This window comes from Periophthalmus magnuspinnatus, chromosome 24, assembly GCF_009829125.3.
Source record: "Periophthalmus magnuspinnatus isolate fPerMag1 chromosome 24, fPerMag1.2.pri, whole genome shotgun sequence".
Classification (NCBI taxonomy): Eukaryota; Metazoa; Chordata; class Actinopteri; order Gobiiformes; family Gobiidae; genus Periophthalmus; species Periophthalmus magnuspinnatus.
Window position 1 is genome coordinate 15,718,328 of NC_047149.1, and position 11,691 is coordinate 15,730,018.

The 11,691-nt window shown below is 37.8% G+C and overlaps 2 protein-coding genes across 3 annotated transcripts; both read left to right on the forward strand.

The window, feature by feature from the left end:
* Positions 1 to 24: 24 nt before the first annotated feature.
* On the forward strand, positions 25 to 9,615 carry LOC117393062 (deleted in malignant brain tumors 1 protein-like). Of its 2 annotated transcripts, none has more exons than XM_055232329.1 (16): positions 25 to 373; positions 580 to 606; positions 677 to 988; positions 1,308 to 1,598; positions 1,696 to 2,010; positions 2,293 to 2,586; positions 3,345 to 3,659; positions 4,146 to 4,445; positions 5,316 to 5,624; positions 5,910 to 6,224; positions 6,571 to 6,879; positions 7,359 to 7,652; positions 7,733 to 8,068; positions 8,141 to 8,248; positions 8,837 to 8,921; positions 8,997 to 9,407. In XM_055232329.1, exons 1-16 carry the CDS (start codon positions 328 to 330, stop codon positions 9,142 to 9,144), a joined length of 3,804 nt encoding a protein of 1,267 aa, XP_055088304.1. In that variant the 5' UTR covers positions 25 to 327; the 3' UTR covers positions 9,145 to 9,407. The 2 variants fall into 2 exon arrangements, with proteins under 2 accessions (XP_055088304.1, XP_033847132.2); XM_033991241.2 differs by having other exon boundaries at positions 26 to 373; positions 8,994 to 9,615.
* A 114-nt stretch (positions 9,616 to 9,729) lies between these two features.
* Positions 9,730 to 11,367, forward strand: zgc:153284 (uncharacterized protein LOC751696 homolog). Its single transcript, XM_033991247.2, has 3 exons — positions 9,730 to 9,888; positions 10,004 to 10,171; positions 11,072 to 11,367. Exons 1-3 carry the CDS (start codon positions 9,844 to 9,846, stop codon positions 11,132 to 11,134), a joined length of 276 nt encoding a protein of 91 aa, XP_033847138.1. The 5' UTR covers positions 9,730 to 9,843; the 3' UTR covers positions 11,135 to 11,367.
* The last annotated feature ends 324 nt before the right edge of the window (positions 11,368 to 11,691 follow it).

Below are 11,691 nucleotides of genomic sequence, written 5' to 3' on the forward strand. Positions count from 1 at the left end.
TACAGACAGGGGGCAGTTAAGTTTGTTCTTGTGAAATTTGGACTTTTCCATCTCAAACCATTGGATCTGATTTTGACTGCGTAAGATTATCCTTTCTTCTGTTGTTTTAATGATTGATCACAGAGTAAACAAGTGTTCCGTTTGCAGTCCATTTCCCGGCACTCAATTTTTCTTTAACATGTCCGCTCTGTTCATATGAATTCTATAATGTTTAAATGAATTCGCTTTGAGTATTATCATTTTAAGCTATGAGATGGTTGTTGTATTGCTGCTTTACTGAAACCAACAATCTTTAAAAAGCTGTTATTGGTGGTTGGAAGATTCAACATGATCTTTACTTCGTCTGAAAAGAACTTATTTTATTGGTTTATTGGTGAGTTTTTATTTTTATGTTCTTTAATGAAATTCTAGAAGCCATTTTAGACAGAAAGTAGTACTTCTCGTGTTTAGTTCAAATTACTAATTGTTATGTTTGCGGAAAATGTGTTGCTTTCATCTGGGAGTGTTCTCACTTTTGTATTGATGTAAAGTGTATGAATTGACTTTAAGGTGTGAAATAAATGTTTTGTATTCTTTTAGGTTTTCTAAGTCTGCCACTAGTTACAGGTTAGTAGTGCTAAAGATGTTTAAGCTTTTTGTATGGACTTTATCCAGCTAACTGGGTTTCTTTATTTAGAGTGTGACAAAATCCGGCTGGTGGGACCTTCAAGGTGCTCTGGTAGAGTGGAGATCTTACATGAGAATACCTGGGGTACCGTGTGTGACGACCAGTGGAGCATCTCCAATGCAGAGGTGACGTGTCGAGAGCTGAGCTGTGGAACGGTGCTGGAAACCAAAGCTGGGGCCTTCTTTGGGCAGGGGAAAGACCAGATCTGGTTGGACGATGTGCAGTGTTCTGGACATGAGTCTTCTATCCTCAAGTGTCTCCACAGACCCTTTGGGGAACACAACTGTGGCCATGGAGAAGATGCAGGAGTCATCTGTTCAGGTAATATCAAGAAATTAAGAAAAATAATTCACTTTACAGTCACTTTACCTTTTAGTCCTCAACCACACCAAGTGGTGCAAGCCACTTTTAGCACCAGCTGCTCTGGAGGTTACGAATAGATACATGGATTAAAATCTGCATCAATGGCTTCTCTGGCTACAACCAATCATTGTCTTGCCCAAGGACCAATATGAAACAGTTGCTTACCACAAAGTGCCACTAAATACATAATAACTTGTAAAGTTAATCTGAGAGACAATAAAGGATACACAACTAATGTCCAGTGTCAATCAACTAATCTACTGCTAAATGTTTGCAGAATATTTGCGACTGGTGAATGGCAGTAACCACTGCAGTGGTCGAGTGGAAATCTTCCGTAACGGCCATTGGAAGAGGGTGTGCTCATTGGACTGGGGGGAGAAGGAGGCAAGTATCATCTGTAAGGAGCTGCACTGTGGTCCTCCTGATCTTTCTCAAACACTCCTCTTTGGAGCTGCAGCCGTAGAAGGCGGAGTCAAAACCAGCTGTGCAGGAAACGAGACCTCTTTCTCCAAGTGCAGTCATCAAGAACTGCAGGAACGCTGTGTGGATGCTACTGTTGTTTGCTCAAGTAAATCATTTATGTTATACCCGGTGATACACATTTAAGTACTTCCTGAGTGCATCTTGTGAAATCCCTTTAATTTTCTTTTCCTTAAATGTCATAGACCGTAAACCAATCCGAGTGGTCAATGGAACCACCAGGTGCTCGGGTCGAGTTGAGATCTACCATGCTGGACAGTGGGGCACCATCTGTGATGATCACTGGGGCATGCAGGAGGCCAATGTAGCCTGCCGGGAGTTAGACTGTGGAAATGCAGTGGCGGTCAAATACAAAGCATTCTATGGCAAGGGCACTGACCAGGTTTGGATGGATGATATTGACTGCACTGGGAGGGAAAATGCTCTGTCTGAGTGTCCACACAGAGGTTTTGGGGAGAATGACTGTGACCACAATGAAGATGCAGGTCTAGTATGCTCGGGTATGTGCCATTAGGCTTTGTACTAAATATGAACCATTTTAACTATGAAAATGTTATATCTTTACTGTCTACTACCGTATGCCACCATACATTTAGTACTAATCAGTAACACTATATTTTATACCCAAATTAATAAACAATTAGGAAACATTATTGCGGATTTGTTTGTGCTTTAATTATGTAAACCAAAACCAAAGTAGAGATATTGTCTCAGATGGACCCAAACTACAACATAGTGATAGCTTGTTCTAATGTTGTCTCATATATGCTTTTCTCTTCTAGAATCAGTCAGACTGATCAACGGCACTGACCGCTGTTCTGGCAGATTGGAAGTTTTTCATAATGGTCAATGGAGCAAGATCTGCAACAGTAACTGGGGCAGCACCCAAGCTAAGATAGTGTGCAGGGAACTGGAATGTGGAGCCCCTCAACAGCTTCATGAAACTCTGAATTTTGGAGACAGTGGGGCACAAAGAGGTTACACAGCCAGCTGCTCTGGAAGTGTGGACTCAATCTCTCAATGCAGAATACAGGAGAGCAGAGGGTCCTGTGATGGAGTTTTTCTGTCATGTGCAGGTAAGAATTTATTTCTTGTTAGGCGTATGCGTGACTGTAATTTGCCCATATTATTATTATTATTATTATTATTTATTTATTTTTTGTAAGCATAATGGGTAACACTTACACATAATTAGATTTAATAAAGACCAAATTCATAATGAACATAAATTCATAAAAAAATATTCATTCATAAACTTATTATGGATTAAGTCTTTGTTCATTACTCATCTCAAACATACCTGGAGTTGTGTTTTGTTTCATTTACACATTTTTAATACACAAACCCTGCATATTTAAGATGCTTTCTTCTCTCAAACAGAAAATACTCTTTTCCACCTTGTGATGTCATGCGATAATACAGGAAGTGCTCTACTGTGTTTCTATACACCCCATACACCTTCACCAGTTTGATTTGGATCATTTCAGCCCTACGTACCCTACCTTTTATCTTTAGTTTCAGTCTCTGCTGAACTAAAGATAAAAAGGTAGCTGTTAAATTGAAAACTACAGCTTCATGACATCACAAGGTGGAACAGAGCATTTTGAGCTTTGACTTATGTATAAACCAGGATTACCCAAGCATGTGTGAATGAAACAAAACACAACTCCAGGTATGTTTTTGGTGAGGCAGCAATTTTATAACGTGGCTTGAAGCTCACAAGAGTCAATTTTGTGTAATATAGTAGCTTTAAGTTTCATTAAGGTGTAATTACTATGAAGTGTAACTGCATAATGTATACTAGGTTTTAATCATCACCATTGTCTTTGTGAAGGTGTGCAGCCCTTGAGGCTGGCCAATGGTACTGGCCGCTGCTCTGGCCGAGTGGAGGTGTTTCATGATGGTCAGTGGGGAACTGTGTGCGATGACATGTGGGACATACATGAGGCTGAGGTTGTGTGCCGCGCCATGGACTGCGGCTCTGCTCAGATGGTCACATTCAGCGCCTTCTTTGGCCAGGGTGATGGGAACATCTGGCTCGATGACTTGAACTGTTTGGGAAATGAGTCCTCTCTTGTGCACTGTCAGCACCCTTCTTTTGGAGAAAATAACTGTGGTCACGGGGAAGATGCTGGTGTTATCTGCTCAGGTAGGCTTACTGTTTGGGCATTAAAAAATCAGCATGCCTACGTAATTAATGTAACTTTGCTGACAAGTTTGACAAAGTAATTAAGAATGTCATTTAAGCCTATGTTCTTTTAAATCTGTTTGATTTTAATGAAAACACTACTGTGGCCTCTAATGGGGCTTTCACCTCACTCACCATATGAAAACATTTCTAAGGATCAATATAAGTCAATAAGTTTTATAAACTGTAAGCTAAGGCTACCTCTTACCTTTTTTGCTTCCAAACAACTTGAAATTTGAAGTTTGGCACAACTGAAGAAGAAGACTAATATCTTAATATAGTGAACTTTACTTTATATTTTATCTTTAGAAATACTGCTAGTCTACTCCATCTAGTGGTTGATAAAAATCTGTTAAAAAGAATATGATTAACCCTGGAGAATAAAGATTTTCTTAAATGATTAGTCTCAAAAAGGTGCTGTTATCATAATTGTTTTTGTCTTTCTAGAAAATATCCGACTGACCAATGGGACAGACCAGTGCTCTGGCCAAGTGGAGATCTACCATAATGAGATGTGGTCCGCTGCTGTGAATGTAAACTGGGGAATGAATGAGGGTACGGTGATTTGTAGAGAAATGAACTGTGGGGACGCTTTGTCTGTGTCGGCGTCTGGGTCTCGCAATGAGCTGCTGGGAGGTGTCAAAGTCAGCTGCAGTGGCAGAGAGAGTGCTGTCACTGAGTGCACACTCCGACAGTACACCAGGACTGGCAGTGGCCATCTTGGACAGGCCTCTGTAGTTTGTTCAGGTAAGTTTATTCTCCATAGAACATAGCAGTAATAAAGTATTATATCAACCTAAATTCAAACATAATTTCAAATCAATGTGCATCTCAGTCCGTGGAATTAGTTTGTGGAACAGCTTAACAGAAAAATGAAAAGTTTGTAGGAACCTGGTTCAATTTAAATATGCATTTAAAAGAGAAATAATGAGGAAATAACTGGAGGAGGGAGACTGATGCCCTCAGCACAGAGCGTAATATCAGGGGAGGGAGGTGTAGGGTCACAGTGTTGGGCCAGTGTCTGGTCTGGGGGGAGAGTGTGAATGTTTTGCTATGTCTGTATATATAATATAGTATTTTGATTTGTTAAAGTGTTGTTCTATGATGATGATGATGGGAGGGGATTGGAAATGTATAAGCTTTACTTCATCCATCACCTTTTCAAACCATGTGTATGTGTATTTGTGTCTATATGGTTGTGATATTATGAGAATTCTATGTGCTGGTTTGAAATAAATATTCAAATTAACTAGTATCATGTATATGTATATGTATATGTATATGTATATGTATATGTATATGTATATGTATATGTATATGTATATGTATATGTATAGTAGGTCCACTCCACATATATGACACATAGCAATGATTCACAGTGATAACTTATTTTAAACATGCATTTTGTTCCACATATACCAAGTTGTATGATATTGTAACTTTGCTTTTAGAGAATGGTCTGACCAATCTGTATAGGTCAAATAACTGTCAAAGCTTCTCTAAAGTAGAACTTAAACCCACAAATTTTTCTCAATGATGTATGATGTCAGATATATGTACAACGTATTCAGTGAGTATATGCACTATAGTGATACTTATATTCTCTATAACTTTCAGGTAATGTAAAATTAATGGATGGGCCCAATCGCTGCGCTGGCAGAGTGGAGGTGTACAAAAATGGCCAGTGGGGTAACGTGTGTGGGGAGTCATGGGACCTGAATGACGCCTCAGTGGTCTGCCAGCAGCTCAAGTGTGGGAAAGAACACAGGATCAGCACCGCTCCGGACTACGGCCATGGGTCAGGGCAGGTCTGGGTGGAGCAGATCGAGTGTAGTGGGCGAGAGACAGCCATATCTCAGTGTCCACAAAATCCATTTGTAGACAGGACCTGCAACATAACCTCACTGGCTGGATTGGTTTGTTCTGGTATGTCTGATCTGTATCTGACATTATTATTTTTTTTTTTTAAAGATAGATCGATCTCTGTATATCTCTATCTATCTATCTTAGTTTTTACACACACTCACTTTTCTGATGTAAAGTCTGCCACATGCCTCTTTGTCATGGTTTTTTTTTTTTTTTTGAATAGCTAGAAAATGAAGATATTTGATTTTAACTGCATAAGCACTGCATCACACACAGGGATTTATCTGGCAGAAAAATGTCTCTTGTAATTCCATGTCAAAAAATGTCCTTTTCTTAATTCCACAGACAGCTTGAACGTTCGTTTGGCTGAAGGAAGCGACGCTTGCTCTGGGAGGGTGGAGGTGCTGTCTGGTGCAGTTTGGGCGACCGTTTGTGATGTGGATTGGACACTTGAGAAAGCAGAGGTGGTGTGTGAGACCATTGAGTGTGGATACGCCGTGAATGCACCCGGGGAAGCCCACTTTAACCCAGGAACAGGGCTCGTTATAGACTCCATCAACCCATGTTTTACAAACAAGACCAATCTGCAGAATTGTGTTAAAAATGGGTTCAAAACATCTACGTGTGGACATGAGAGAGATGCCGGAGTTGTTTGTGCAGGTATAGAAAGTTAATTTATTTTTACATTTTTGTTACAATCGCGCAACGTAAGTCATATCAAATCATATGTACAGAAGTATAGACAAGGATATTAACAGCTTGAGAACAAATGTAACTAAAATAAAATGTACAATACAACATAAAATAAGAAGTAGGGATAAGTCATTTTAATCACTTTATCCATACATAATATGTATGTATTACATTTATTTTCTATATTTTATATTCTGAAATGTAATTTGAAGTTGCCATATTTTTTAATTAATTTATTTTACATATTTTCCACCCTACACTGCATTAACAGTTGAGATGAAAACATTTCAGACTGCCTTTATTTCTTTTGCAGCTTCAATTCGAGTTGTGGGTGGCTCAAACTCCTGCTCTGGGCGAGTAGAGATCTTCCACAAAGGCCAGTGGGGAACAGTGTGTGACGATGACTGGACATTGCAAAATGCTAAAGTTGTGTGCCGACAGTTGGGCTGTGGCCAGGAACTGTCTGCTCTCACCAATGCCCACTTTGGGGCAGGTGAGGGTCCAATATGGCTGGACAATGTGGAATGCACTGGAGATGAGTTAGCTCTGTCGCAGTGTACACATCCAAATTATGGAATAAACAATTGTGGCCACAATGAAGATGCAAGTGTCATCTGTTTAGGTAAGATGCCGATAACCCAATCTTTATTCACTGACAGGCTCAAAAACTGTTTGCATTTGTAGATTCAGGTTCAAATAGATTTTCTTTTTTGTTGTTGTATAGTTGGACATTGACTTTTTGTAGGGTATAATAAAAAGAGCTGGACTAATTAACTGCTTATTATTAATCTACTTTTTTACACATTGTACATCAATAGTAACAGAGCCATACTGGCCTGAAGTAACTTTAATAAATTTAGTTTGAATCCTATATTTTATTTTATTTTTCACGATTTGTTGTTTTGAGATTTTTGTTTTTACACAAATAAATGTACCGGTATATACAATCATTCTCTTAGTTGTGATAAAACTCAGTATCATATTTTGTGTGTTTTTCGAATATCACACGGATCTACAGGGATTTCTGTTTAATTTGATGACTTTGCAGTGGATTGTCAAATTTGTCTTCTGTTTAAACTATTGAACATATATTTCCTCTAGGTGCTCTCCACAAACCACAGTTAACCCTGAGCCCTGGTCCCGAGGTGAACTGGGGTGACCGAGTGGAGATGACCTGCACTGTGGTCACAGAACAGCTGGGCGGGACATTTGTGTTGAGTAACAGTCAAGGATCTTGGAAAACTGAAAAGTTTTCTGAAAGTGAAGCTGCAGTCTTTGTCCTTCCTAAAGTCAACTTCACTCAAAAAGGCTCCTACTTCTGTGAATTTAAGAAGAAACTGCAAAATCAAGTCATCAGTTTCCCTCAATCAAATGTTGTTGATTTGACCGTTAAAAGTAAATAAATTGGTATTGATACATTAATTATGTTATATGTAACACTACATGTAAAATAACAACTACTTTTGTCATACCAGTCAAATTGGAAAAACCCAGCATCACCTTGACCTCCCCGCACGCCATGTTGATCTACAGCCCTGAGAAGTTATCGATTAAAAAAGGGGACTACTTTTTTATCACTTGCTCTGTTCATTCTACCTATCCTGGAGGCTACTTTTACCTCACCAAATCTAACACCAGCAGAAGTGAACCCAAAGCAGCATTTGGTCATTCTATATTTTACATGGCCAATTTTGAATTTCCATCAATACAGTATGAACACCAAGGACTGTATAGCTGCGTGTATGCCATGAACATCTCGTCACAATCTTTCTTTTCAGATGAATCCAAAACTATTCAAGTCACTGTAGTTGGTGAGTGCCTAATATAAAATTTCATATAGTTTCTGCATATCTAATGGTTATTATATTTATCTTTTTTAACAGATGGTTCCTCTTCCTCCACTGTCTCTGGTATTATTGCTGGTGTAGTGGTATTGGTGATAGTACTGGTCATCGGTTACATGCTCTGGAGGAGGAGGAGATGGGGTGCTGGTAGGTGACAATAATATAGCTAAAATTGCCTCTTTTGACATGATATGTGTAGGCTGTTGTAAAAATAACCAGTTTGTCTCCATGGAGATGATTTGGCATTGTCTGGGATGTTCCACAATATGGCATTTAACTTATCTATCTTGCATTTGTTTAATTTCAGGTGATTTTCTTGCTTGCTTTCTTGTCTTCATAGAGAGAAGTTTAATGCCATACTGTGTAACATTCCAGGCAAAGTTATAACATCTCTATGAAAACAAACAGGTGGCGAACCTTCCACTAGAAAAGTTACATAGTGCACCTATTAAATGTCTTTTGCATTGCCATTTTCTCCGACAAAAGCACATCAACATACTCGTGTAAGGTCTCATTTTAAAACATTATTTCTGTGTAGCCCTGTTGTTGTTTGGAGGTTTCTTTCTGTTAAGGCCAGATCTCAAGAACTTAAATGAATATAAATGATTATATAATTGTATTAAAGCTTCCCTCCTGTTTCAAGTGCAAGCATGCATACTTCTTGTGCTTGCCTCTAGGCTAGATAATTGGCAACTTCATTTGTTTTTTAATTTTTTTTAAACAATCTGTGTTCAGGTACCATGGTGACCTTTAATAACAAGTTGGATGGAGCAATACAACAAAATATGGAAGAGAGAAGGAACAGACCTTTAGACAACAGGTACATTTTCACTACTGTTGAAAAATGATAAATATTATGTTATTAAACTAACCACATATATAATGGTTACAGCAGACACCCTGGTGCCCAGACTCACCGGGAATTCAATCGTGTTTTGGAGGATAAAAATGCAGAGGTGGACTTGGATAACACTGTGGAGAGGGTCCCTGAAGATTTAGCTGGTAGAGTTTGTTATGAGCTCGAACCACTTGTTACTCCATAAATCTTCATTAGAATAAAGCCAGTAAATTAAGTTTTAGTAGAAAAAATCTCTAGAGCTAATTTTGGGCATGTAGTAATTAGGGAGTGTGACGTTAAATTGTTCCAGAAGCAATAATTATAAAACCTATTGAGTTGACATCGACTGTATGATAGGCTAATAATAATTTGAACAGCAATTTTTATGTATCGTTTCAATTGTTCTGACAGTGGTATATGAGGAAAACTTGTCAAGACAGCATAGTGTCCACTATGCTATTATGCAAGCTTTGTTTTGTATTCCTCTTTTATTAAAAAAAAATAGTACTTTCTTTTCATTTACATTTCTCATCTCACTATATATGTTAAAATGTGGTTTAGTGCAGTTTGTCAAAAATAAATATGGATGGAGCTGCTTTATTACATTTTGACTATATCAGAATAATTTCATAATGATTATGTTTCAGGAATAAAATTTTATCAACACCAGTGATCTAGCACCCTATGATTTTGCATTTGTGTGTGTATGTGAATATTTGGTGAGACAAGCCCCAACTGCAACCCGTGTCATTGGAGGGGTGTGGCAACCAGCAAACCATGTCCAAACCTGCTCACCTGGTCTGTCACTGCCACATTCCTCCTTAACTATTACAGCTAAAACTTCAATCATTCTCATCTTCCCGGGTGTGGAGTTGTGTTTAGTTTTGTTTAATCAAAAGATAATATGGCCCTTCTTGTGTTTTACTCCAGTGTCAGTGGAAATATGGAGGTAAGATGTAATGTGTTTTTATGGTTTGGGTCTTTTTACTTTTTTAACCTCCACTCTGGCACAATGTGTATACTTGTAGTAATCCAGCTACTGAATAATATTGCACTTTTTTCAGATGAAGAAAAGACAAGAATGGATCTTTAGTGTCTTTACAGCTAAAAACATAGCTTTTAAAGCTGTGGATATTTCTCAGAATTCTGATGACAAAGAGTTAATGAGAAAGATCGTAGGCGATCCCACTGCTCTTCCACCGCAAATCTGCAGAGGTGACACCTACTGTGGGGTAAGGATCAGCCTATGACTTGTATATTGCAAATGAATGTACGGTACTTGGTTTGGAGACAAAGAAACAAAACACAATCCACTGGTTTTATTTGTCTCAATTCACTGTCTATTTATTTACCTGTTTACCTGTGGTAAGTTCTCAAGACATATTTGGACCTCTCTAGCTGGTGAAATTGAGAAAACAATTCAAATCATTACTGCACACATTGCATCATTATGTTTTGTGGGTTTCAATTGGATAATAATGGGCATAATATCCTAGTGTTTTCTCAGAGTACAGAGTGTTGGTCTAATAATATTAGGCTATGATAATTCTATTAAGGCACTACTTAATACGTGGGGTATTAAATAGTGCCTGTACTGTATTTTTTTTTTTTTTTTTTAACTAATGTCAAACCAAATACATCTTTATAATCAGTGAGCAGCCTAATGTACGGCAGCGTACAACTGCCAAATCTGTACTTGAATAAAACTCAGCAGTATCACATTTTAACATACTATCATGAAATTACATCATAGTTTAGTGAAATTCATGATACTATCTTAAAATTACTAGATAGTTTCACGTAATTAGGTGATAGATTTACAAAATTATGTTATACTTACAGGCTGATTTCACATCATGCAGCACCGCTTTTTCCTGTTGTGTTCTGAATTGAGGAGATTGGTCTGGCCAGACACCGGAGAAAAATAGACTTGGTCTATATATTACACTAGACTAATTTGTTGTACAGATTTGGTAGTTCTACACTGCCGTACTATTGTGCACATTGGATATTTAATACTGGTAGTACTCAAATCAAAATAACTTGTCTTATCCTCTACATACGCTACACAAGACTCTGTATCTTTTTTAATTTTGAGTAATCTGATGTCCCATTTCTTTTTCCTCTTCTAGGACTACACAAGTTTTCAGAATGCAATTGAAGAAGAACGTCTAGAAGCCTTTCTAAAAATGTAAAAAGGGCCAAATAATGTCAAAAGCAAAAAAGTTGAACCGGTTGAAAGAGTTATTTTTAAATTCATTGTACTTCCAAAGGCAACAGTTACTGACACATGGTGTTTTGGGGCATATTGGGCATGTAAACACACCAAAAATAAAATGTAATATGTATGTCTGTTATATTTTTATCTTGGCTGTCTAATTTTTACTGGCCATGTTCTGTGATTGGAATAAAGCGTAGAGTAATTTTTTTTTTTCACAAAAAGTCCATATAATTCCTTGAGTACACTTATTTGTGATCGTCTTAGTAGGTACATTTAAAGACATGGTTCAAACTATGAATTGACATGAGCTAGTATTTTGTTATTTGGACTTATTTCACATAAAGGCTATGCATGTATTAATATCTTGTATATAAATAGTTATTTATTGTAGAGTAAAAAAAAATATTCTGTCGACTGGACACAAAGTTTTTGATTGAAGATGTTTCGCTGCTCATCTAAGCCGCTTCTTCAGCTCTGGTCAGATTTCTGGTGGACACTGCCTTATCTATCTGAATGCAAAATATAAATAAA